This window comes from Leucopleurus acutus, assembly GCF_964270905.1.
Source record: "Leucopleurus acutus genome assembly, chromosome: 1".
In the NCBI taxonomy this organism is placed as follows: Eukaryota; Metazoa; Chordata; class Mammalia; order Artiodactyla; family Delphinidae; genus Leucopleurus; species Leucopleurus acutus.
Genome location: NC_139142.1, coordinates 159,791,093 through 159,818,005, shown reverse-complemented (window position 1 = coordinate 159,818,005; position 26,913 = coordinate 159,791,093). Strand labels below are relative to the sequence as shown.

The following is a 26,913-nucleotide window of genomic DNA, read 5'->3' as shown; positions in this document are numbered from 1 at the left end:
TCCCGGACTAGGGCTCGAACTCGTGTCCCCTGCATTGGCAGGTGGATTCTTAACCACTGCGCCACCAGGGAAGTCCCCAGTCTTTTTTTTTTTTTCCCGGCACGCGGGCCTCTCACTGTTGTGGCCTCTCCCGTTGCGGAGCACAGACTCCGGACGCGCAGGCTCAGCGGCCATGGCTCACGGGCCCAGCCACTCCGCGGCATGTGGGATCTTCCCGGACCGGGGCACGAACCCGTGTCCCCTGCATCGGCAGGCAGACTCTCAACCACTGCGCCACCAGGGAAGCCCCCCAGTCTTTTATTTATATATTTTTAAACATCTCTATTGGAGTATAAGTGCCTTACAATGTTGTGTTAGTTTCTGCTATATAACAAAGTGAATCAACTATAAGTATACATATATCCCCATATCCCCTCCCTCTTGTGCCTCCCTCCCACCCTCCCTATCCCATCCCTCAAGGTGGTCACAAAGCACCAAGCTGATCTCCCTGCGGCACAGTCTTTTAAACTTTCAAGTTCCTATTATGCACATAGTGGCGTCTCACTGTGGTTTCAATTTGGATTTCCTCAGTGACTAATGATACTGAGCATCTTTTTTTTTGGCCGAGCCGCATGGCTTGCCGGATCTTAGTTCCCCTACCAGGGATTAAACCCGGGTCCCCAGCAGTGAAAGCGCCTAGTCCTAACCACTGGAGCGCCAGGGAATTCCCCTGAGCATTTTTTCATGTGCTTATTTACCATCTGTATATCTTCCTTGGTGAACTCTTTATTTATTTTGCCCATTTAAAAACTTGCATTGCTTATTATTATTGAATGTTGAGAGTTCTTTATATATTCTGGCTATAATTCCTATCTCAAATAAGTGATTTGCAAATATTTTGTCCCAACCTGTGGCTTTTCATTTTCTTAACAGTTTCAAAGATGAGATGTTTCTAATTGTTATGAAGTCAAGTTATGGATTGTTTCTTTTATGGCTCATGCTCTCTTTCCCCAGGTACTCTGCCCTGGTAACTCCAGCCACCTTGCTCTCCCTGGACTCCCAGCCCATCTCCTCAGTTCAGGGAGATAGTGGGGCTCTGCCTGGGTTACCCCTCCCAGTACTAAGGCTTGGAGACATAGTTGTAATCCAGACAGTAAGCTGGGGCAATAGCAGTGCTCATCTCATTTACTTCCTGCACTGAAGAATCACAGTCCTGGGCTTCCCTGGTAACGCAGTGGTTGAGAGTCCGCCTGCCGATGGAGGGGACGCGGGTTCGTTCCCCGATCCGGGAAGATCCCACGGTCACGGGCTAGGCCCATGAGCCATGGCCGCTGAGCCTGCGCATCCAGAGCCTGTGCTCTGCAACGGGAGAGGCCACAACAGTGAGAGGCCCAAATAATCACAATCCTTTGTTACCAGATGCCTAATGTCTTAAAAACCCTTGCATTGTCTTGCATTTTGTCTCTTTTTTTAAGCTGTTACAGGTGGGTATGTAAATCTGGTTCCTGATACTCTATCTTGCCTGGGAAGCACAAATTCCCTTACACACCCTTTTGAAGTTTGATAAAATTAGACTTTCTGAGTAAAAGGGAAAGAGCATTACCAGAAAAGTCTGGCTTCAAGATGGAAACCTGAGTTCAGTTGCTAAGGTCAAAGGAGAGAAAAGACACTCTTACCCTGAAGTGCTTGCGTGGACTGCAGGGGGTCCACGAACCTCCAAAATTACACGAAAAACTGCATATGTGGGATGTCCTCATTTCTGAGAGTGCCTAAAGATTTCATTAGAACTCAACGGCATGGATAATTTAAAAAATGACTATTCATCAGTACTCGGAGAAAGTCAAATTTTAAACTACACAGAGATTGAAGTTAACATTTTCACATGCTGCCATGGACCCAAGAAGATGTTAGTGAAACTATCAGATAAAAGTTACTATATGGGAATGTAAACTGGTAAAGCCACTATGGAGAACAATATGGAGGTTCCTTAAAAACCTAAAAATAGAGCTACCATATGATCCAGCAATTCTGCTCCTGGGCATATATCTGGAGAAAACCACAATTCGAAAAGATACATGTACCCCAATGTTCGTTGCAGCACTATATACAATAACCAGGACATGGAAGCAAGCTAAATGTCCATCAACGGAGGAATGGATAAAGAAGCTGTGGTACATATATACAATGGAATATTACTCAGCCATTAAAAAGAACAAAATAATGCCATTTGCAGCAATATGGATGGACCTAGAGATTGTCATACTGAGTGAAGTAAGTCAGACAAAGACAAATATCTTTCTTTCATATCAAATATGATATTGCTTATATGTCGAATCTAAAAAAAATGATATAAATGAACCTATTTACAAAACAGAAATAGAGTCACAGGTGTAAAAACAAGCTTATGGTTACCAAGGGGGAAAGGTGGGAGGAGGGATAAATTGGGAGATTGGGATTGACATATACACATTACTATATATAAAATGGATAACTGGGCTTCCCTGGTGGCGCAGTGGTTGAGAGTCCGCCTGCCGATGCAGGGGACACGGGTTCGTGCCCCGGTCCGGGAAGATCCCACATGCTGTGGAGCGGCTGGGCCTGTGAGCCATGGCCGCTGAGCCTGCGTGTCTGGAGCCTGTGCTCTGCAACGGGAGAGGCCACAGCAGTGAGGGGCCCGCATACCGCAAAAAAAAAAAAAAAAAAGATAACTAATAAGAACCTACTGTATAGCACAAGGAACTCTACTCAATACTCTGCAATGACCTATGTGGGAATAGAATCTAAAAAGGAGTGGATATATGTATACGTATAGCTGATTCACTTTGCTGTACACCTGAAACTAACACAACATTGTAAATCAACTATACTCCAGTAAAAAAATTTTTTTAAAGTAAAAAACAGAACTTGTTATAAATGTGGACAGCTAACCTTGGACAGGTTAGCTGGTATTCAGAGCAATAAAAATACATGAACTCTCCCCTACTGAAAAACTCCCCCTGCCAAAAATAAAACATGACCCAGATTCTTACAGTGGGTATCTGTTCCCTATCATTCTGGCCACACAAACCTGGGGAGGAAGGCAGTGTTTGCACAGTATTTTTTATAATGACATCTCATGGTTTGCTGGTTCAGAATCCATTCCTTCTCCTTTTGGTAGTAGCAACTCGATTTTATTTCCCCCTCACAAGTTTGTGGTGCCCATCTCAGAACTCCAGAGCAATGACAGATCTGGCCAGCCAGCCACTGCTTCAGAGATGGGCATGTGACACAGGCTGAGCCAATCATGAAACATGCTAAGAGATTTTTGGGCAGAGGTCAATAGAAGGTTTAGGAAAAAGACTTGATTTCCTGGTGGTCATTTTGCCACCACGTGGGAAGGGCCTTCCTGAAAGAAGCCGACAGAGTAGAGGGCAGAGCTGAGAGGTGGGGAGAGTCCTGATGGCTTACCTGTACTCATTCATGATTGTTCCCTCTCCCTGCCAGAGGTTACCCATTCTCCTGAGTTTTGACTTCATTTGAGTTAATCATTCTCTTTCTTTTTAAAATATAGTTTTGAAAAAACCCACCTAGATATGTCTCCCTGAACAGTTATCATTTAATTTTGAAAATCTGGTTGCAAGCACACACCTAGCTATCATGAGATATTGCCAGAGTTAGATGAAGGCTCCCAGGAGAAGACAAAGAAAACGGTCTGCAGGTTGTAGTCTGACTGCGGCTTCCCTGGCAAGTTACCAGAACCTCTCCTAGGCAATGTCATGAGTGAACCCTGGAGAAGACGTGGTGGCAGCATAGTCGGAGGATTGGTAGCACAAGCGTAGGAGGCAGGTGTGAGACGTGTGGCAGTTATGTGGTCGGGGAGTATGCTGCTCTCTTTTTATCTGCTTCTCACCTCAGCCTAGGAGTAGATCAAAGCAGACCATGTCTGTGGGGGAAGAAATAAGCCTTCAGCTGGTCTAGGTGGCAAGCCTTACAGAGGAGAGAGGAACTTTATCAATACATGGTCCAAGATAGGTCAGGTACAGATTAGAATCTGGGTCAGGTTCACCTGGTTATGAACAATGGCAGGCAGCATCCGGATGAAGCCATCGTCATGTCCGTCTCTTGGGTTACACTGCTCCAGTTCTGACTGGTGGCCGTCTGGAGCACAGCCTGGAATCTCCCTGTACCATCCACCCAAGGATTCTGTTTGCCTGCCTTCTGCAATAAATCTCCTCTGTCCTCTATCTTATGACTCCTCTTTCTTGGTTTGCTCCCTTGTGGAATCCGTTTTCCAATAGCTCCTTGAGAAAGCATGCATGAGAGGTGAAAGTTTTTGAAATTTTGCATGAAAATTGTCTTCCTCCTATCCTCCTATTTACTAGATGATTTGGCTAAGTATAGAAGTTTAAGTTGAAATTCATTTTCCCTCAGCATTTTAAAGATGTTGCTTCACTATCTTCTTTTTTTTTTGTGGTACGCGGGCCTCTCACTGTTGTGGCCTCTCCCGTTGCGGAGCACAGCCTCCAAACGCGCAGGCCCAGCGGCCATGGCTCACGGGCCCAGCCGCCCCGCGGCATGTGGGATCCTCCCGGACCGGGGCACGAACCCGTGTCTCCTGCATCGGCAGGTGGACTCCCAACCACTGCGCCACCAGGGAAGCCCCACTATCTTCTTGATTCCAGTGATGTTACTGAGAAGCCTGAAGCTGTTGATTCCTGGTCCTTTGCATGTGGCTTTTTTCCCCCTTGAAGCTTGTAGAATCTTTTCTTTGCCTCCTACGTTTTGGAATTTCACAATGATGGGCCTCAGTGTGTGTAATTCATCTGTTGGTCTTGTTTGTTGATCAGCCTTTCCATCTGGAAATTGTGTCCTTCAAGTCTGGGAAATCTTGAATTATTTAGTCGATAATTCTCTCCAAATCCTTATCTTTGTTTTCTTTTTCTGGAGTTTCTATTATTCAAATGTTGAACCTACATGACTTATCCTCTAATTCTCTCTACTAGTGTCCATCTCTGTCCTTTACGCTGTGTTTTCTGTGAGTTTTCTCCAATTTTATTATTCTTTCTATTGAGTTTTCCATTTCTGTCATAATGTTTTCGATTTCCAAGAGTTCTTTTTGGTTCTTTGAATTATTTCTTTCCTTGTTTCATGGATGCAATGTCATCTCTTTTCTTTTTGAAATACTAATGATGATTAAGAAATTTTATTTTTTGATGTCTTTTCCCTTCACCGTCTGTTTTTCCTTCAGGTTATTATTATTTTTTTCCCTGTTGGTTTTGGTCTTTATCTTTCATGTGAGAAGTTTTCTTTAGTTGTTTGCCATTTATTGTTAAGCATTTATTCCTGATTAAGAGCACAGATTAAAAGGCTGTTTGGAAGCTCTGAGTGTGGTATTGGGCCTTGTTGTGTCTTAGCCAAGGTTTCTCCCAAAGCAGAGTCCAAGAATTACACAGAGGAAGCTCATTTAGGAAGTGATCCAAAGAAGCAGAAATGAGGGGTAGTGGAAGGGAAAAAAGCAGAGAGAAAGCCAGTATAAGTGTTAGATATGTCATCCAGCTGGCCATCGCTGCAATGACTGGTGCTGCATTCCATGGGATATCCTGAGTCTTGTGGGATGTGTATCAGAACTGTCCACTCAGGGGATGAAAAAGGGAAGCCTTTGTCCACAAAGGTAGCCCCACAGATGTTATCGTCCCTGAATTTCTGGGTTCACAGGCCTGAATGCTGATACTGAGTGGTTCTGCAGACCCACATAGACATTAAAGCTGCTTTGGGACAGAAAGCAAGATTCAGGGAGGAGATAGGTGTAGATATAGATATTATAAGGAATTGGCTCATGTGATTATGCTGAGAAGTCCCATGATCTGCCATCTGCAAACTGGAGACCAGAAGAGCCAATTGTGTAGTTCTAGTCCAAGTCCAAAGGCCTGAGAACCAGGAGAGCCAATGGTGTATGTTTCAGTCTGAGTGTAGGAGAAGACCACTGACCCAGCTCAAAAACTCTAAGGTGGAGAGACTGAATTCTCTCTTCTTCTGCCTTTTTTGTTCTACTCAGTCTCTCAACAGATTGGGTGAAGCCCAATATCTGCTCTACTCAGTCTACCAATTCAAATGCTAATCTCATCCAGAAATACCCTCACAGTCACACCTAGAAATAATAGTTAATATCTGGGCAACCTGTGGCCAGTCAAATTGACACATGAAACTAACTATCCCACTTGCTCTGGGAAGCTGTACGGAACTTGATGGAACAGTGGCTGCAACTCTGGGTAGAGTAAGAGGTGAGGCCTAGAGAATTAGGGGCAGTGCACAAAAGGTGTCTGATACATTGATCCTGAGCGTCACTGAAGGGTGACCTGGTGGGAGCATGTTAGGAGTTAGAAGGTGCCCCCGTGTCAGATCCTGTGGGCCTTCCTCATAGACTGAGTAGATTTCTCAAAAAGAGTCTTCCAGGCTTCCCTGGTGGCACAGTGGTTGAGAGTCCGCCTGCCGATGCAGGGGACATGGGTTCGTGCCCCGGTCCGGGAAGATCCCACATGCCGCAGAGCGGCTTGGCCCGTGAGCCATGGCTGCTGAGCCTGCGCGTCCGGAGCCTGTGCTCCGCAGCGGGAGAGGCCATGGCGGTGAGAGGCCCGTGTACTGCAAAAAAAAAAAAAAAAAAGAAAAAAGAAAAAGTCTTCCAATCTCCGACTGAAAGGTGAATGTCACATTGCCAGCATCCTAAGAGCCAAATGGGGCAAGACAATTGGAGTTGCTGAATTTGCTGTGCATCTGGCCTCTGGATCCCCCCATCTCCAGTGTGGTACCTATGCTCTCCGTGTGCCTGACATCCTTCAGGCCAGAGACTCTCCTTGCAGAATAAATCTCCAATCTTCTGCTGGGATCAGGGATGGGATGTGGGATCTAACTGCTTCTCAAACTGCTTTCACTCAGCTCTCCTTATTTTAGCCTTCCCCTCCACTCTCAGTCTCAGTGGTCCCCAGTTCTGGTTTCTGAGCCTTCTGAGTGTAAGTCAGGTTGGATCTCAGCTTTCTCAGGCCTGCTAAATTTTTCTTTTCCTGAGTTGTACACTTTTTTAAAATTTTATTTTTAACATCTTTATTGGAGTATAATTGCTTTACAATGTTGTGTTAGTTTCTGCTGTATAACAAAATGAATCAGCTATACATATATATATATATCCCCATATCTCTCCTCTCTTGCGTCTCCCTCCCACCCTCCCTATCCCACCCCTCTAGGGTGGTGACAAAGCACTGAGCTGATCTCCCTGTGCTATGCAGCTGCTTCCCACTAGCTATTTTACATTTGGTAGTGTATATACGTCAGTGCTACTCTCTCACTTCGTCCCAGCTTGCCCTTCCCCCTGCCCGTGTCCTCAGGTCCATTTTCTATGTCTGTGTCTTTATTCCTGTCCTGACCCTAGGTTCATCAGAACGATTTTTTAGATTCCATATACATGTGTTAGCATAAGGTATTTGTTTTTCTCTTTCTGACTTACTTCACTCTGTATGACGGACTCTAAGCCCATCCACATCACTATAAATAACTCAATTTCGTTTCTTTTTATGGCTGAGTAATATTCCATTGTATATATGCGCCACATCTTCTTTATCCATTCCTCTGTCGATGGACACTTAGGTTGCTTCCATGTCCTGGCTATTGTAAATAGTGCTGCAATGAACATTGTGGTATATGTCTCTTTTTGAATTATGGTTTTCTCAGGGTATATGCCCAGTAGTGGGATTGCTGGGTCATATGGTAGTTCTATTTTTTTTTTTTTTTTTGCGGTACGCGGGCCTCTCACTGTTGTGGCCTCTCCCGTTGCGGAGCACAGGCTCCAGATGCCCAGGCTCAGCGACCATGGCTCATGGGCCCAGCCGCTCCACGGCACGTGGGATCTTCCCGGACCGGGGCACGAACCCGTGCCCCCTGCATCGGCAGGTGGACTCTCAACCACTGCGCCACCAGGCAAGCCCCTGGTAGTTCTATTTTTAGTTTTTTAAGGAACCTTCATACTGTTCTCCATAGTGGCTGTATCAATTTACTTTCCCACCAACAGTTCAAGAGGGTTCCATTTTCTCCACACCCTCTCCAGCATTTACTGTTTGTAGATTTTTTGATGATGGCCATTCTGACTGGTGTGAGATGACATCTCATTGTAGTTTTGATTTGCATTTCTCTAATGATTAGTGATGTTGAGTATCCTTTCATGCGTTTGTTGGTAATCTTTATATCTTCTTTGGAGAAATGTCTATTTAAGTCTTCTGCCCATTTTAGGATTGGGTTGTTTGTTTTTTTGATATTGAGCTGCATGAGCTGCTTGTATATTTTGGAGATTAATCCTTTGTCAGTTGCTTCATTTGCAAATATTTTCTCCCATTCTGAGGGTTGTCTTGTTTATGGTTTCCTTTGCTGTGCAAAAGCTTTTGTTTCATTAGGTCCCATTTGTTTATTTTTGTTTTTATTTCCATTTCTCTGGGAGGTGGTTCAAAAAGGATCTTGCTGTGATTTATGTCATAGAGTGTTCTGCCTATGTTTTCCTCTAAGAGTTTTATATCGTCTAGGCCTGCTAAATTTTAAGTTACTATTCATCCATCTATTTTCCAGCTTCTGAAATTGTGTTGCTCTTTTCTCTTGCTTTCCTTTCCTAATGAGTTTATGAAAAGAAAGAAAGGAAGGAAGGAAGGAAGGAAGGAAGGAAGGAAGGAAGGAAGGAAGGAAGGGAGAAAGAAAGGGAAAAGAAGTCTGTTTAGTGAAGTTTTGGGATGGAGCAAAATTAGTTGCATGCATACCATCTGCCACCTTTAGCCTGGAACTGGCAGGCACATATACACATAGCTGCCTCCTTTGTGTCCTTCCTACTTTAACTTAAATGTCACCTCCTCAGAGAGGTCTTCCCTGACCACTCAACCTGAAATTAGGCCTTCATCATCATAGCACTTATCACTACCTGGTATTTTCTTATGTATGGTCTTCTGCCCCATTAGAATATAAGCTCCACAAGAGCAGACACCTCAGTCCACGTAGCAGTCCACGTCCAGCTTCTAAAATAGTACCTGGAACATGGAAGAAACGCAATAACTCTGTTTGGAAATATTTTGAGTATCCAATGAATTTCAACCCTGTGTGTGATGTACCCTGGGAAAAAGAAAGAAAGACTGCCCTGTGTGAAGAAGGAGCAGGGTGTATCCAGAAATAAGAGAGAGGCTGCATGTAAGTCATGTGAGCATGAGCAGCAAGAGAAACGGCAAAGAGCAGGAGCAGAGCTGCTGGCAACTGAAAAGGCCTGTATTTGAAAACTGTGTCTCTGACTTGAGTCAAGGTCATCCTGGGTTTCGGCTGAGCCTCCGCGATGCGTTGGGCTGAACCTCTCAGGGAGACACCCTAGGCAAAGGTGGACACGTAGGACAGGAAACAGGGAGGAAAGCATATCCTGCTCGCTCTTCTTTAATTACTACAGAAGGAGAGGAGGACAGAAACGGGAAACGGACCTGGGGAGCTGCAGGGAAGCAGGGAGCACGGCAGGAAGCTCTGTTCTGCAGTGTGTGAGGCCACAGTGCATGGGAGATGGGAGCTGCTGCCCATTTTATGTACCAGAGATCCTTACCATCAACCAGGGACATTTCGGGGGCCGTTCACATCCCTGTAGGTACTGAGTGTTGTGTGACCTTTATTTCAAAAAAAAAACTTACAGGTGTTTAGTGTAGCAAATGACACAATAAAAAATTTTTAAAGTTACCTAATGAGTGTCAGCTTTTAGCTTAGGAGATTTAGTTTATGTTTTTTCTTTTCTTTCTTTCTTCATTAAAAAGGTAATACATTCCCATGGTTCAAAATTCAAAAGTCACAAAGCGGTATAGAGTGCAAAGTGCCCTTCTCACCCGATTCTCCAGCCTCCTCTGAGGTCTCCTCAGAGGTGAGACGTGTAAACAGATTCTAGCATCCTTCCAGAAATATTCTCTGCCCATCCACGTTTTCTTTTGGGCACGATTAAATAGGAACAGAAATACTCAGAGTGGGACCTCCCTGGCTGTCCAGTGGTTGAGACTTCGCCCTTCCAGTGCGGGGGTCGAGGGCGGGGCAGCCGGCGGGGGGTGGGGTGGGGGGTGGTGGTTTTGATCCCTAGTCGGAGAGCTGGGATCCCTCGAGCCTTGTGGCCAAAAAGCCAAAACAGAAAACAGAAGCAGTATTGTAACAAATTCAATAAAGACTTTAAAAATGATCCACATCAAAAAGATCTTAAAAAAAAAAAACTACTCAGAGCACACACATGCAGAGACCTTTCCTCTAAGTCAAGGCTAAGGGCTGTGCTCTTCATTTTCGCTGGTAAAGAGACAGCAGTAATAGGACCCAACGGAGACTGGGGGAGGGAGGGATCTCCTCTCAGTTCATTGGCAGATCACTTAGCATGAAAAAGAACTGTGGTGGAGATAGAATGTGGTCCGCCAGGTGTCAGGTGCTTTTTATTTATTTTTATTTAGGATGGAGCTAGTCTAGGTTTAACGAGGATGGCTAAAGACATGGTGTAGATGTGACAAAAGAAATTATGACTGTCATGTGTGATAGGGAAAAAAGTTTCAATGTGGCAGAGAATGGCGTTCTCTGAAGAAGGCGCTGTGTGGGATGTAAGCTTGGGAGAAGAAAGCTGTTTTCTCTAAGACACCCAAAGTGTATCTCTTAAAGGGGAGTCACTCCACAGTTGAACTGTGGGGCCCGCAATCAGACAAGGAGTAAAACAAGAGAGCTAGATAGATGGTTCCCAGGTGGCATGCCAGGAGGTTGACGGCAATCGGGTGGGACCCAGGTCTGGGGATTAAGTTAGTATGGGTCTGATATTCCCCAATTGGAGGGAGGCCTGATTCTGAAGGTGAAGCACTTCAGCGAAGTCGGGGAGGGAGCAGCTGGCAAATCAGACAGCTCCCCACAACAGGTGATCCAACTGAACCTATCTGGCAAGGGGGCAGTCTTCACACACACAAAAAAGGGAGAGGCAGCAAGGAATGGTTCTGGAGTCAGACAACTGGGTTCCATCCTGGTTCTAATACTTCTTAGCAGTGTGAACCTGGGCAAGTTAAACTCCTTGTGCCTCAGCTTCCTAATAGAGATAATACACAGAGATAATAATAGTCTCTCACAGGGGTGTTGCGTGATGACCTGAGTTAACCACCAATGAGGGCTTAGAACAATGCCTGGCGCATAGCTAACTGAATGTTTTTCAGCCATACCTATTATTATTATTTCTTTTTAGCCATACTTATTTTTAATAAAGACCTGTTCAGGCCAGTTTTGCTGGCATAGAGGTACTTGGTGATGAATCTGGACAAGCAGAATCATAGATGGATTTCAGGTAGTGATAGGAAGGGAAAAGAGGGGGTGGACAATAGCATAGCAAGAACACATCAGGAAGAATGAGGAAAAAGGGTTCAGGATGGGGCTGTTTCAGAGAAAACAGCCTGTTGCAGGTCTACAATGTTCAAAGCTACATTGTGTAAGGGAATTCTCTTGGAAGTTAAATGGAGAAAGTTTAATTTCAATTCAAGAAGCATTCTTTTTGTGTGTCCACTTGAAGCTCAAATTATATTGCTAAGGAGGATGGTCAGTCTGCATAGAGAGAACCCAAGATCTATGAGTCAGGAGACTTGGGTTCTAGTTCTAGTTCTGCCCGAAGTAGCTGATGCCGTATTGAATCAAGTTAATTAACAACTGTGTCATTTTGAAAAGAAGGGGCCAGACCTAGTTCCTAGGCCTCATGAGTATTTAACATTCTCTTATTCTAATCCAAGAACAGGGTCTCAAGAGAATTTCAGAGTTGCTCACCTTTCCCCAAGACTCCTTCCCTCAAATAAATCCGTTAAGACTAAGAGCATCTAGCGTTCCTTTCCTTTTTACCAGGTCCCAAAAGGAGCAAGATTTCTAAAATGCTGGCATTGGGAGAGAGCCACTTTTTCTTTTCCCATCCATTTCAGGAAGGTTGTTTACAGTTATTCCTTGGTCTGCCAAGAGTTGCTTCTAGATTGAAGTAGGAAGAAGTAATGAAAACAACAACAGAAAAAAGGTGAGATTTGCTTAAAAGAAGCGAAGCTTGTTTTGCCTGATTCTCTGGGAGAAGGTGGTTGGCAGGTAGACTATGATTGTTCAGGTTCAAACTATCCCTTTAACAAACACTCCCTAAAGGGTGGAATCTGGCCCAACCAGGATTATGAGATACTGATTCATAATGCCGATGGACACCGGACACACTAATAGCCTGCCTCTCATAAACAGGCAACAAGAAGCTTACAAGCCCTCAAATAAGTGGCATTTCAATTCGGATATTGGGCTAGGGGGATGCGCTGGTTTAAAAAAACTGGCCCAAACTCTGTGACCCTTAGGGAAGGACTGGTTGTTTAGAAGAAAAATCTTGAGTTCTATAGCTCCTCAGATATGGCTGCTTGCCCAAGGGCTATGAACCTGCATCTTGTTTGCTCGTCATCCTGTCAATCATTTTCCTTTTTTTTAAAAAAAGAAGACAAAAATCTGAAGTCGAAAACACCGAATTCCAAGCTTTTTCCAGGGGCGAAGCCCTTATCTCTAGGGCACTGTACTAATAATACTGGCCTGGGCTACCCCGCTCCAGGAACCCCCTAGCCTTCCCCGAGGGGTCCGCACTGCGAGGCGCAAAGCAACAGCCCAGCTCCAAACCCAAAGGTTCCATCACCAACCAATCGCCAGCTGGGATCCCTCAAGAAAACCAGAAACACCTACGGAAGGTGAATGGCATTAAGACCAGCCTATCCTCGGGGACTCAGCTGAAGGGGTGGGGTCAGAATTAGCCAATAGTATTGAAGTGGTTGTTGTTAGGCGGGAGGAAGACGCCTGCGAGCGTGCGTGGGGCCGCTCCCGGGAAAGGGTGGAAGGAAGCTCGCAGAACCAATGGCCGCGGCGGGCGGGCGGTAGTGCGCATGCGTACTGCGACCTGGGGCTGCGGGCGGGAGGCGGGGAGGATGGGGGAGGGGAGCGGGCAGGAACGCGGCGGAGGCTGCTGCCGTCGCAGCAGCTGCCGCCGCAGCAAAGAGGCCATGTTGTGTGGTGTGTGGGGCGGGGGGGAGGAGGGCCGCGGGGGGGAGGAGGAGGAGGGAGTAAAGCCGAGAGAGGAGACGGGAGAGAGACACCACACACACACGGCACAAGATGGCCGGAGAAGCAGCAGCACCTCGAGCTGTCAGGCGTTCCGCCGCGGCCGCGGGGCCCGCCGGCTGGCGGGGACTTGCGCCCGGGCGGCCCGCAGGCCCGCGGGAGCGAAGCGGCCGCGGCTGGGGCGAGTCGGGCCGCGCGCCGGGGTCGGAGCCCGCGGCAGAGGCGCCCGGGGCGGCCGGGCCCACGACGCGGAAAGCGCCGCTGCGGCAGCGGCCGCGGAGGCTCCCCGGGGCCCGGGCGGCTCGACCCGGTACGGACGGGAGGCTCGGGCGGGCGGCCCGGCGCGGGACTCGGGTGCGGGCGACCAGGAGGTGCCGACCGCGGCGCTCGGACCTGGTGAGTGGCTCCCCGGCTCCTTTTATTGTCCTTTGTCCTTGGGAGGAAAAGCAAAATGTCCTTGAGCGCGCGAGCAGGAGGGGGCGGCGGGCCGGGCCTCGCCGGCCGGCTCTCCCCTACCGGCCCCATAGGCGCCGCTCTCTGGCTCTCCGGGCGGGAAGCGCCGCGGGGCCCGGGGCTGGGGGCGCGGGGGCCCTGCTGAAGACCGGGCGGGGGGTGGCCTCGTTGCCGGGACCGGCCCCGCCGGGAAAGGGGCGGCGGCGGTGACCGCGGGCGGGAGCCTGAAGGGGACTGCGCGAGGAGAGCCCCTTTCTGTCCTGGTGAGTTATTTTGATATTTAGGGTAAAAAAAAAATCCTTTTCAGGTTGTCCGACGGGGGAGCTTTTTAACCCCTTTCCGGTGAGGTGGGAACTCATCTTCGTTTTCGAATTTAAAAGAACAATGGAACCCTGACTACGTTTCAACAAAAATAAAACTTGTTTTTTTTTTTCCTTTTGGGTGTTGGCTTTTAACTCTTTCAAAGCCGATTTTGAAAACGGCTGCAGTGTTGCAGATGAGAAGGTACTTGCTGCTTGTTCAAACCTTTATTGATGTTAAGGTTGTCTTTTAAAAATGCAAGTTGGAGGAGTGCTTCTGGTATTTCAGAAATTACGAAGACAAGTTTACTATGTCGTCAAGGCTGTTTAATGGAAATAGATTTTAATTACGGTGCTAGACGATGACGTTTGATTAAGGTAGTTTATTTTACTGAGTAATTACGCCAAGATTATTTGACATTCTGATGTTTGAACAATGATTAAATCTACTGTTCGTTACTTTTAAAAAGATCATAAGGAGCCGTTATCTGTAACTTATCACACCTGAATGTTAGACCATACTTGGGTTAGTTCCTAGACTTTTAAAAGTTTAAGTTCATCATTTGATGATTTAAAAAAATAATGTGTATTATCACAAGCCACGGTCGACAGAACTTTTACAAAGGAATATTCTGATACCAAATCTCTTTGTGAAGTTACTTTCTCGTAGTGTAAATATTAAAGTAGGACTGCTCGGTAATGGGCGATGAAGAGGAGCCATATTTGTTGCATTTGTTGCATGCATAAAAATCCAGATATGCTCAAAACGGAACAGTATTTTAATAGTGTATTTTGGTTTTTAAAAAACTTGTAGAGTCATCTGTATAGTCTAGGAATTTAAAAAAATTGTCTGAGAGGGAATTTGAGTTTAGTGATTTGAAGAACAAACCACAAATGAACAAACCTTTGTGTATTTTAGAATATATTTGTCTTCATCCTGCGGTAGCTCTGGTGTTGTAGAGGTGCAGATCTACGTAAAAATAGTGTTGGGCAGATTTATGTAGTACTTATAAAATCAAAGATACTGGTGTAATGGACTGTGTTTCTGAGGATATTTTTGTCAGTGACATTGTTTTATTTTCCTAATAGCATTCATATAGTGCTACACGTTACATCAGTTGCGCATATCTTGATTTTAGAGACTCTTGGTGTTTAGGTAACAATTTGGTTTTTCAAATCAACATTTCTGAAATTTTTGAGCACTGCAAGTCGTTTGAAATTAATATTCTGAATCTAGTTTTTTTGAATAGCGAAATGCAGAATAATTGCTAGCAGTTTAAACCTCATAAGGTCTTTTTACATGAGAAATGGGGGAAGGGAGAGACTGAAAATGTTCTAGACCCCAGTTTGAAATTGAATAAAGGACATAGATACTACATGTTTTAGATTTGCTTTAAAGACAAAGCTAATATCCCACTTGGTGGGATCAAATAACTTGTGGTTTAAAAATTTAAAGTAACCAGTGGCCATTTTAACTTCACTAATTTCTCCTGGAGGAGTTAATTTTTAATTGCTCATAATTGTAAAAGGTATTTCTAGATGGTAAAGAAAATTTTAAGTTGATTTCAGTCTTTAAAAATGGTAAACTTTTCCTTTGTTTTCGTGTATTGCTTGTCATCAAAAGAAGAATAAAAATGAAAACAAGGTCATAATCTTAAATCTGTCCAAAGATGTGAATTTTTTGTTTTTAATCTCAATGCCTTAATCTCTAGTGTTTGTTCATACAACCAAAAGATGAGGAAAATAAAGACTGATAGATATTAAGATAAATAACTGCACCCTTAAAATTTACAGGTAGCGTGTCAATGAGCCATTTCTTGAATTTGTCCAATGATCGTTGTCTCTGGAATATTTTCTCATTGTTTCATCACAGTGAAACTTTGGCCAAGAAGTGTTTAAAAATCAAAACATTGATAATCATCTTCCTTTTTTTTTTTAAAGGTAACTTACAAGATTAAAATTAGATTTGGTTGATGATGGTTCTGAACAAATACAGCTCTTATTTGAGGTAAGAGTGGGTAAATTTTTATTACTTTGACATAAAAGTAAACTTATTAGGTTTTTATTTTTTTTGATAATATATATTTTTAGTGAATAGTGATTATGAGTAAGTATCTGAAATAATTTTACAAGATCTTTAAACCTTTTCATTGTATGAAAAGTGTATCTGCATAGCCATTGTAACTTAATGTGCCTTTTGAATAGTTTAAAATACTGAAGGTCCTTTAAGCCTTTGTTTAGTTTTGGGAACAAGAAAAAATATTGTACTTTGAGGAAAACCATAAACCAAAGATCTGCTTTTTCTTTTTTGCTATTTAATATACTATGCAAACAATTTAAATCTTTTAAATATTTAAAGAAATAAATTTTTGGGGAAATTTAAGCTAGTTGCTATTCATACTAATGGATTTTAGAAAAGAATGCTTTAAAAATCAGGTTTTGTGGCATAGATTTTATTTTTTCTTTTATGTAATAAAAAGTTTTAAAACACATATTAGTATTTGGCTATTGGTGGTTCCATCAATAAATTGTTTAGAATATTGTTTTTTTTGTTTTGCAAAAGGTATGCCATTTTGAAGACTGAGACCGTGGAATTTTATCCTTGAGGATAAAGGAAATCTTTGCGATAGTCTGTATTTTATATAGCAAGTAAGTAAATGTTTTTATGCAACATCTGAAATCTAATAGCTACCAACAGAAGAATATCACTAAAGTTTGTCAGTGCGACATAAACTGTAGACCTTATCTCGAAAAAGGGATAAGAGAAAACCCATCAAATTCTTTTCCTTACATCAAAGCAGTTCTGTGTTAATGTTAAAATAGTTGATACGTGTAATTTACATCAGTAGTGAGACATTCAGTATTTTTCAATTAAATGGTTTAGAATTATGGTTAAATCAGTAGTTGAGTCATCAGAATTACTTATCTTTACAATCTGAAATGTACATTCTTTAGCCATTTTTTTGGTGATGCAGATTACGTTTTAGAAATGGCCTAGAATTTTGTATTTGCAGATCTTATGATTTATCTTAAAAGAAGTATATTTCAAAAACTTAATAGACCCTCTCATATTCTAGTTATTATGTAAAGGATTTAAAATACTCATTTTACCTGTTTTTATGAGTCTTTTTTCCATACAGGTGCAAAAATAAGTTATAGGAAACTAGAATGTGACTAAAGAGACTTCTAATCTATAGCTTAGTCTTTTTAAAGCATAAAAGGAAGAAATAATTTCAATATGTGTATGGTATTTTGACATCTTAAAATTAGATACATGAATGAGAAAAATATGTACAGAATTTTCAGGAATTACTTCTTACTCTTAACACTGAAAGGGGAAGTTACTGTCAAGCAGTATATATTAGGAAGGGATTTATCAGAGGAAATATATAATGAGATACCTTGGGAAGTTTTAAGAATAGCCAAATAAACAATTAATTAATGTAAGGGCAGGTTTACCCTTGTCCTTGTAATTTTTGTGGAAAATTCATCGTTGGTGTGGGCTTATTCTGTTGATTCAAATAGGTGATAAAGGTAATATTTTTATTGCTTTTGCTTTAGCTTTTTTTGCTTTTCAGCCCTTTTGCAGTTTGATCAGATTTGTGTTTATTATAGTGTACAAAAGAAAACCAAATGTTAGACCTTTAACAATGTTTTAAAGATGTAACATATATAAAAAAGTTAAGACGTCTTTCATCCCAAGGTCGTTTAACATAAAAATGCCAAGGTTAGGGTTTCCTCTTTGTAAATGATAGGATATTAGGTTGGCATTCAGATGAGGTTGGGCACTGTTATAAAAATTGAGAATTGGGCCTCTTAAGACACAAATGTATGTGAAGTTTAACCTAAGTTTAAGTATAAATTGGCAGTAATTTATAATGGCCTACCAAAGGCGTAATTTGAACCCATAGAATAAAAAACGAATGGTTAAAGAAGATTTGAAATGTTAAATGAAAATTTGTATCTTTTTTAGTCAAGTATTAATAATTATAAAAATAACTTAAGTGTTGTAGTAACTCCTAAGTTAATGTAATGGAGTGTAGTTTTTTTTTTATCACCAACAAGATAAAGGATTATAAGTCACTTTTTTTTTTTTAACATCTTTATTGGGGTATAATTGCTTTACAATGGTGTGTTAGTTTCTGCTTTATAACAAAGTGAATCAGTCATACATAAACATATGTTCCCATTATAAGTCACATTTTAAAAAGACCTACATGTACTTCGACCTTCATGATAATATTTAGAGTCAGTGTTTTGAAATCTGCTGCTGAGCCAAGCCTGTAAAATTGGCAATATTTTTGGTGGACAGAAATAATGGACACATGGGGGCAAATATAACTGAAGATACTGTTGTTTTAAATTACTGTATTTCATAAATACATTGTTTAGTTTACTACTATTTTCTACTTAAGAACTGAAGTGATAAATACTTAAATATTTGTTTTTATTTTAGCATTTTGAATTCTTGAATCATAAAAGTCACCTGATCAAGTTGGTGATTGGCTTGCATTGCATTTGTTATTATTGGTAATAACTGTTTAAAAAATTCCCTGGAGTTCCACAGAAATGAAAGAAGCCATGCCCCATAGTTAACAAAAGGTTTTCATGAACTACGACATAATAAGAGGTTGGATTATGTGGAATAGGTAATTTTGAATATAAATTTTCTTTCAAGTTTCGTTTACTGTTCAGTTTCTTGATTATTTAAAAATTTGGACTGCGGACAACCAATTATTTTACCTTTTCTCCTCTGATTTTCTTCTTTGTTGAGAGGCATAAGGGGAGAAATGTTAATTTGAGGACATCTCCATCTTCTGCATTAATGAGAGGTGTGTGATAGAGTGGAAAATATAACTGTGATTCAGCAGTCAGGAGACCCAGCTTCTAATGTAAATTAGCCCTGTAATCTAGACGATTTATTCACTGTGGACCTTAGTCTCCTAATTTGTATAAAGTATTTGGAGTTTCCAATTTCTTAAGATACATTTTTGCTCCTGAATTGTGTGGTAAAAAGAGAGTGTCTAGTTCTCTTAAACTGTAAAGTAGTTTTTGTAATTTTTGCATTGCAAATCATGGATGTTATTTCTTTGTTGAAGTTATTTGAATAACATGAAACCTGGGCGATAGTGTACCTGACTTTCCTAATTTTAGGTGTTCTAAAATATTAATAAATAGTATAAATGCAGGCATAATGGAAAGTTGATCTTAAAAAGCAGTTAAGGTGTGAAATTGTGTTTAAAAAACAAAGATTTAGAATGCTGCAGTGAAAGCATTGTTTTGATTTTTTTCCTGATTATTTTATTAAATAATTTAAAGATTAGTGTATTTAATGTAACATTTGCAGCTGACCATTGTGAGTATAAATGATGATTTATAGCTTACATGCTTGACTAAGCTATATAATTTCCCTTAAGAAATCTATATTTCAAAGATAAATATCCTCATCTTACCCACTGCCTTTCCCTTCCAGATTGAGCGGGCCAGTACAAACTTTTAATTTTCAAATTGACTTATTTCTGCATATAATTAACTTTTACAACTTAAATTCAGGGATATTCTGGACTTTATAAATAAAAACTATGCGATTTGATTGTTTACATAACTTTCAAGTAACATGTTTTCCTACAACGGTTTTATTTATACATTGTGTACAGCTAGATAATCCAGTGTTTTGGAAAACAATCTTTGTTTTTTGAAATTATACCACTTATTTGAAATTGAATATTTCCCAAAAAGCAATTGTATCTAATGTGTGTATTACATAGTAGTCAAAATCATTTTAATTTAGGTTATCAAGCTAAATATTTTGCTTAACTTTAATGCTTTATGAGTTGTGACAGAGTTTTCTTATGACTGTTAATGACTTTATCACTAGTACCTTATTTTTGTGGGTGGTTTCTTATATTTCACAGTGCTCTCGGATTTTATTCTTAATTAAAATGTAAAAATTGTTTTAAGGACTTTAAAAGGTGACAAAACCAAATCTAAGAAAAGCACAAATGGGCTAGTAATGATAATATTAAGACTTGACTAAAGTCGTCTTTGCCTTTTATTATAAAATGAGCAGCAATCAAAGTTGTTATTTATATTATACCTATAATTTCATACTAAATGAGGATCCTCGATACTGCAAAATATTAAAGATAGGAGTATGAGCAAAATTATCAACTTTTGTAATCTGCTTAAGGTGAACTTGGCTTACCCCCCTTTAAAGGAAGGCAGAGTACTACTTTGTCAATTTTTGGTAAGGAGATCGAGTGGTAGATTACATTGGTGTCAGTAATTTTTGTGGTGGTGCAAAGTGTGATCCAAGTCCTCTGGTTTTGATGCAGTGAGCACCCCGAGCCACATACTTGTACTGGTAGGTAGCCTTTTTATAAGCGTGTTGTCAGACTAATGTGATGGGTTTCCCTCAGACATTTCTTTCGTGGGGATTCCTTAAGTCATTTCTGCCCTTCTCTTAGGGGTTAAATCAATTTATTTTACTTGACTGATTTAGGTTTTGTCATTGTTCGGTGTAACTGTCTCCTTTATAAGATCAGATTAAATTTGGAAGCTTAATAATGCTGTGTTTCTTGTAAATTGCTTCATTTTATCAACTTGTTGGGAGGATATTTTAGCACCTTGCTCTTGAAAGAAATCTTGAAGCAGATCTTACTATTTCTTGGCTTATGACTAGTCAAAACGATTAAAGGGATTTAAATTTGGTAAGATACTCAGGAACTTGCTTTATAATTTGAAAAATTGGAAACCTTGGTCATGGAAAAAGCATTTAGGTAGCTTAGTTTTAGCTTAAATCCTAAACTTTTGCTTTCTAAAAATCCTTAAATTGATACACTTTAATATTGAACTTTTGAACAAAGCTTTTTGGGTAGTTCTACCTATTATTGTGATTATTATAATCATACTTTGGCACAGGAGTGACTGGAAAAAGTATATACCTGTATTCAATTTATTTGAGATACAGGAAACATCTTCCATGTTTATGAGGTATTTCAGTCTAACCAGTGAAAAGTAATGGTTATCAGTAACCAGATAAAAAGTAATTTTTATCACGCACATATTTTAGAAAGGGTTAGTGTTGTGTAGGTCAATATAATTAGTAGAGAAAAAAATTTGAAATTATGCTTAAGGTTTCTATCCTAGAATAGAATTGATTAAAGTACATGATATTATGAAATAAAATAGTAATATTGAAGAGTGAGAAACATGGCCTTGCCAGGTTGGTAATGGAAGCTTTCCTTTAGAAGTCTGGAAAGCAGATTAGCTGAAGGACCAAGAGATAAAATAGTTCTGTACTGTTAAGGAAGGAGTGATGTTGACTCTGTTAAACAGCTGTTTTGCAACCATGACTGCCTGTTAGGGAGCCCAGATTTTTACGTAGGAAGTTCTTGGGGCCGGAGACATAACGTGTTTTTATAGTAACTTTATTCTACAGGTGAGCCCTGTGAACAGCCAAACTTAAGATCCTCTGGATCAGAACTTTTGATTTTCTGCTTGGACTGTATTTATAAATACATGTATGTCTCGGTCTTCTGGCTAGTGATCCTGTTAAGATGTTGAAGTTTCCAAATAAATCTGTTTTTGTCTTTTTCTGTACATACAATTATATTCTTTTTGATTTCTACAGAAATATGAATCCTGAGGCTGAATTATCTAAGGGGCCAGTACAACGAAAATAGATGTTGGTGGAAGAATTTATTTAGTAAGTTTTCCTCAATTTACATGTTTAATTTGTTTTTTAATTTTAAATATGACTTTAGAAATTTTGAGTGAGTCAGAGTCTGTAAAAATATAGAGGGATTTAGTGAGGCTCAAAGCAGTACAAAAATAAATCAGCATGATTAGATGTATATGAAGTTTATTATTAAAATCTTGCACGTTAATTTACTCCAACCTTTTATTATTTTCTACTTTTTTTTAATTAAGCTCAGGCAGAGTTAAAATGGAAAAAACCCTACATTTGAACATGCTTTTAATACTGCACCCTACGACTTCCCTGGTGGTCCAGCGGTCAAGACTCCACGCTTCCACTGCAGGGAGCATGGGTTCGATCCCTGGTAGGGGAATTAAGATTGCGCATGCGCTGTGCGGCCAAAAAAACCCACAAAACCCTGCACCCTAGATCTGGGTGTTGGTAAACTCCCCCCTATTTTTATAAGTAAAATTTTATTGGAACACAGCTATGCGCTTTCATTTACACATTATCTGTGTTTGCTTTCCAACTCTGGCTACAGAGTTGAGAGTAGCTATAGCTAATGGCCACAAACCCTATAAAATGCTTAGTATTTTTTCCTGTTAGGCAACCTTGCCTACTCTTTCCCTGGATCCTTCCTTTTTGTCAACTTCACATGTGTAAAACTCAGAAGCCCTTAGGTTCTCTTGGTAATAGAGCATACTTTTAATGGATTTCATTGTTAGTAATTCAAATAAATGAAGTAATTATGAGCTTTCCTTAAACTTGAAAGGCCAACAAAAAGTTTTTCTTCATACTGGGGTTTTGCCTTGATATTAGAAGGTTTGGTTACTACTACTACTGTGGAATTTCTAATTCCCCATCTGAGAAATAGTGGGAAAAGAGTTAGTGGTTAAGACTGTAGAAATGGATTTGGATGAATTCTCAAAAGCATTTATTATTGACAGAACTTTTTAGGTATGATAATTATTTAGTAGTTGTTTCATAAAAGTAATTTTTTGAATCACATTCGGGAATCTAGATTCTAGATGATAATCTTTGCTTCTAATTGCTACTTCAACTTCTATTGTATAAATGGCTACTAGAGCCTGTAAAATAGTGAATTTTTTTTTTTTTTCGATGGGGGATGGTGAGAGCAGAGATGAAAACTTTACTAATGTAGTGTAATTTATTGACTTCATGCCTTATATTTTAAAACGATTGCCTGGCACATAGTGGATGCTCAATAAATACTTGTTGATTTATTGTATATACTTGCTATTAAACATTATCAACTAGTGTTTTGGGTCTAATCTAGTAAAAAGTGAAATTCATTATTTATAATGCTTTAAATACTAATTTTTAGATATGCTTGAATGCCAAAACTTTGACTCAGTAAAGTTACAAGAAACCACAACTTTCAATCTTTCATGGACATGTAGTCAAGTTTTAAACTAAAATGGGATAATGGGGAAGATTTGATTTGATTGTAAAAACCTTAAGTAAGATGACTCTTTCTTAGCATAGTTGAACAACATAGTTTAGCAATGTTGTGAACAGCTGGTTGGGTTTTTTGTAGTTAGTTTTTATGCCCACTTTATTTAGGACCCAGACTTGTTAATAAGTTTTAATCCTGTTGAGGAGTCAAGCTTTTTTGGTAATAAGACAAAATATGTGAAGTCAGTATTAAATGTTTTCAAATTTAAAGACAATACGAAGATTGAAATTGTCATAAGTACCAAGAAGCTTAATTACACGATGAGAATGATCATCATGTAAGCATGAATTTCTGCTTCTTATTGTAATTTTGTACCCATTTGTCCCACTGGTTTTACAGTAACAGATTGTAGTATTTATTAGAGCCACTTGTTTAAAAAATTAAGAGTCATTAATCTTTTTCCTTGTACTCTTTCCCTGTCCCGCACATTTTTTGTTGCTATTAAAATGGGGGTTTGCTGGGAAGTAGAGGTAAGGAAATTGAACCCCTGTTAAACACATCCAGTAATGAATCACTTGCTTGCATTTCAAATAACAACTTATTTTACAATATCCCAGTGTTTTTTTGAACAAATTTACTGAATTAGAATTTAAGACCTCCTTGCTCAATTTTATGTTTTTAATTTCTGGATGTATAGTATTTGGGGATTTTAAGCAGTAGCAGGTACTTATCACCTTCTTACCATAGAAGTTTTTTCTTCTTGGAAATTATCTTAGAACAAGCAATTTGTTCTTAAAAAAAGGAGGTATAAAATAGTGAACATCATAGTGGAAAAATTCTCCTAACTTTTCATAATATTAGCTTGAAGCTTGTATGTTTGATGATGGAATTCTAGATCAAACCATCATCTCTGCAGTATGTTTCCAGTAATTCACAAATCTGGAAAGATGTGGAGTAGTAGGGCTTAGATACTAAACCCTACTCAATTTTCTGTACTGATCTTATTTTAATGCAAAATGAAATGCTCTTTAAAGCAGAAAGTGTTTTGTCTTTTACAAGTTGACCCCATGATCCTAGAGCTTTCAGAGATATCATGGCCACTGGAATATAAATTATTTTGATTCATTAAGGTTAGTTTGTAGGTCCTCAGGTACTTTGGTTACTGTGGTATATTGGAGGTCTATTTATTGAGGTCCTTCTATATACCGGGTAATGTAAAAGCTATAAATGTACTAACTCATTTAATCCTCACAACTACTGCCACGTAAGGTAGGTACTACTGTTACAGATGAAGAACTGGATTTTGTTACCCAGAAAATTTCCAGGGTCAGAGAACTCATGCCTGCTTTCTTTTTCACTTTTTAACTTTGCTTATTTGCAAATTTAATTTTTACAAGAAATTGGAATTCCATGAAAATAAATGGATTTTATTCCTAAATCCTTTACTGTTCTTTTAGGTGCTTTGATATTTGAGCACTTTTGCTTATTAACAGAATTCTTACTTCTGGGTTTTCATTGGCTTTATAGGAGTGCAGATTGATCATGGCTTTCTTGTAGCATTCTTTTTCTTCTCCTCCCCCCGCCTTTTTTTTTTTTTTACCATGTTAAATATATGACAGTGTATGTGATAGCACGACCAATATGCTAGTATTTTTTAGTCTCTATTTTTGCCACACAAGCTGGTGCATTTTATTAATTAGTTTTGATATGGTTTTAATATCATTTGGCTTTCTTTTGAAATTTTTAAAAAAAATTTTAAAAAGAAATTTCTTATAGTGTCTGCGATAAGTTTTTTACCTCTTGTGGCAGAAGAATATAAAGCACGGAGTTTATCACTTAACGTACTAGATTGAATAAAGTGCACCTATAGCCATTGAAATGACTAGCTTGATATGAATGCATTAATGTCACCGTTCATCATAATAGTATTTACATTCCCAACTCATTGAGAGCTTGATCCTGCATTGTAACAGTAGAGATGGGGAGAAATTGGTTTATAATTAACTCTGCAAGAGGAATGATGGTGTTTTTATTTTTATACTTCTATATAGAAATATGTCCCTTAATTGTAAGGCGTGAACAAGTGGAAGATATTTTACTGATATGGGGAATAAATGAGTTATTTTTAGTTCTCCTTTTAGGCTGGAGAGAAATCGGCAAAAATGTTTTGGGAGGAATAGCTTTCATTTGATGCTTATTACTGATGTTGTGATGCTCATTTTCAGTATTTTTTTTAATGAGTGGTGGTGTCTCTTGGTTAATCAAATGGTTTATTAAGTAGATTTTTGTATTGTATATAATAGACAAATCCTCATTGTAGTTTTGGAATCAAGGTACTATCTAATGAGCAAAAAATGTCCTTATATTTAATAATCTCCTAGTCAGTCACTCAGACTTCATTGCTATAAATTTAGTTGGAGAGCTGCAAAATTTATAAAGAAGACCAGGGTTAAAACGTATTTTTCTAATTATGTTTTATCATGATGAATCAGGACCATTTATTTAATGGTAAAATATCCTGGCTTCCTTTAATCTCCTTACTTCAAATTATTTAAGCAATGAATTTTTTTAAAACAATGAGGAACATTTGATGTTTTTGCAATGAGAATATTTGTATTGAATTTGAAATCTGATAGCATTTTATGGCAAATATCAAATAAGGCAGGGAAATATTTTGCATTTCTGATCATTTTGTTTTCTAGTGGCTACCTATTTCCTGCATTCTCGTATATGTAGCTAAAGATGGTGACATCTATATTGGCCATTTGTGTTATCTATGCAAAATTAATTAAGATCTGTTGGACTGGAAAACTGCTATGATCCACTGCTTTGGGTTTTTTTTAATCCTTTAAGATTCTTTTCCATATTTAGTTTTATTTGAAGAAGCTTGGAAAGTTTTCTGCATTGAGATTTAGAATCCATAGTGTTGCTGTAATTTAGCCTTCCAGAATTTTTGAATTTGAATTTTTGTTTTCACTTCTCATGTAGACAGTATAACAACATTACATTTAACTATTAAAAATTTGACTCTTCACTGCCACATTTTTATGGTTACTGTGTATCTGTGACAGTAAAAGAACTTTGTTACTGGTGTGCAGTTTTGCCATGATTCTCTTATTGAGAAGTATGTGCAGCACATACAACTTTAATATAATACAGTTTTATAGTTTAAAGCTGTTATAAAATTATTAAAGCTTTGTGTATGGTAAGAGTATCTTCAAGGTGGGTGGATGTTCTCTGAAGGAATAAGATTATTGATATTCCAACAGCATTTTTTTTCTTTTAATGTTTTCATCAAGCACCCAGTCAGCTTGAAGAGTCTCAAATGGACCCTACCACTGAGAAATCAAGATGGCAGTCCACTATGGGGAATTGAGAAAAATGGATTAATACAAGAGTGCTGTGATAATATACAACCAAGACAGGGTTCTTTTAACATGGATTTCATGAAATGAATGAAGATATAGGTTTCTTACCCAGCACAAATGGACAGTGAATTTGACTTTCTAGAGACTTTGTATCATTAAGAACATTTTTGACATTTGGAGAAGAAAGATGGCACATTAACAGATGATAGTTTGTATGCCTGGAATCTTTTGCAGTTTGATCTGTATGAGTATGATCTTGTGGAATGTTAACTTTAATAAAATTTCTAACACTTTAAAATTTCTCAGTTTGGGCTTTTTTTTTTTAAGCTGAAGCTTCATTAAATACTCGGTGTCGCCTTAAGTAACACTTTGACCTTTACAGTTGCCCAGCAGTAAAGTGTACTGAATAAAGCTGGTAAAATGGAAATGGTGTACTGGAAAATGTTTTACTTGGTTAATATTTGTCTTTTTACAAAGTTGTGGAAATTTGTGCTTTAAAAGATGGTTGTCCAGTTAAGATGCTATTTTATGCTTTCTTGAAACATCTTACAAAATAGGTTAACCAGTGGGTAATAATAGAATGTTTAATTTGCTGTGAGATTT

General features: G+C 39.5%; 1 protein-coding gene across 3 annotated transcripts; it reads left to right on the top strand.

Moving 5' to 3' along the window:
• The first annotated feature begins 13,100 nt into the window (after positions 1 to 13,100).
• Positions 13,101 to 26,910, top strand: LOC309959175 (uncharacterized protein). Of its 3 annotated transcripts, XM_082835338.1 has the most exons (6): positions 13,101 to 13,470; positions 13,835 to 14,031; positions 15,768 to 15,834; positions 16,390 to 16,475; positions 21,460 to 21,534; positions 26,242 to 26,906. In XM_082835338.1, the coding sequence occupies exons 1-2, from the start codon at positions 13,129 to 13,131 to the stop codon at positions 13,871 to 13,873; spliced, it is 381 nt and encodes a 126-aa protein (XP_082691464.1). In that variant the 5' UTR covers positions 13,101 to 13,128; the 3' UTR covers positions 13,874 to 14,031; positions 15,768 to 15,834; positions 16,390 to 16,475; positions 21,460 to 21,534; positions 26,242 to 26,906. The 3 variants fall into 3 exon arrangements, with proteins under 3 accessions (XP_082691464.1, XP_082691463.1, XP_082691465.1); XM_082835337.1 differs by having other exon boundaries at positions 13,835 to 15,834; positions 26,242 to 26,910; XM_082835339.1 differs by lacking the exon at positions 13,835 to 14,031 and having other exon boundaries at positions 26,242 to 26,903.
• The last annotated feature ends 3 nt before the right edge of the window (positions 26,911 to 26,913 follow it).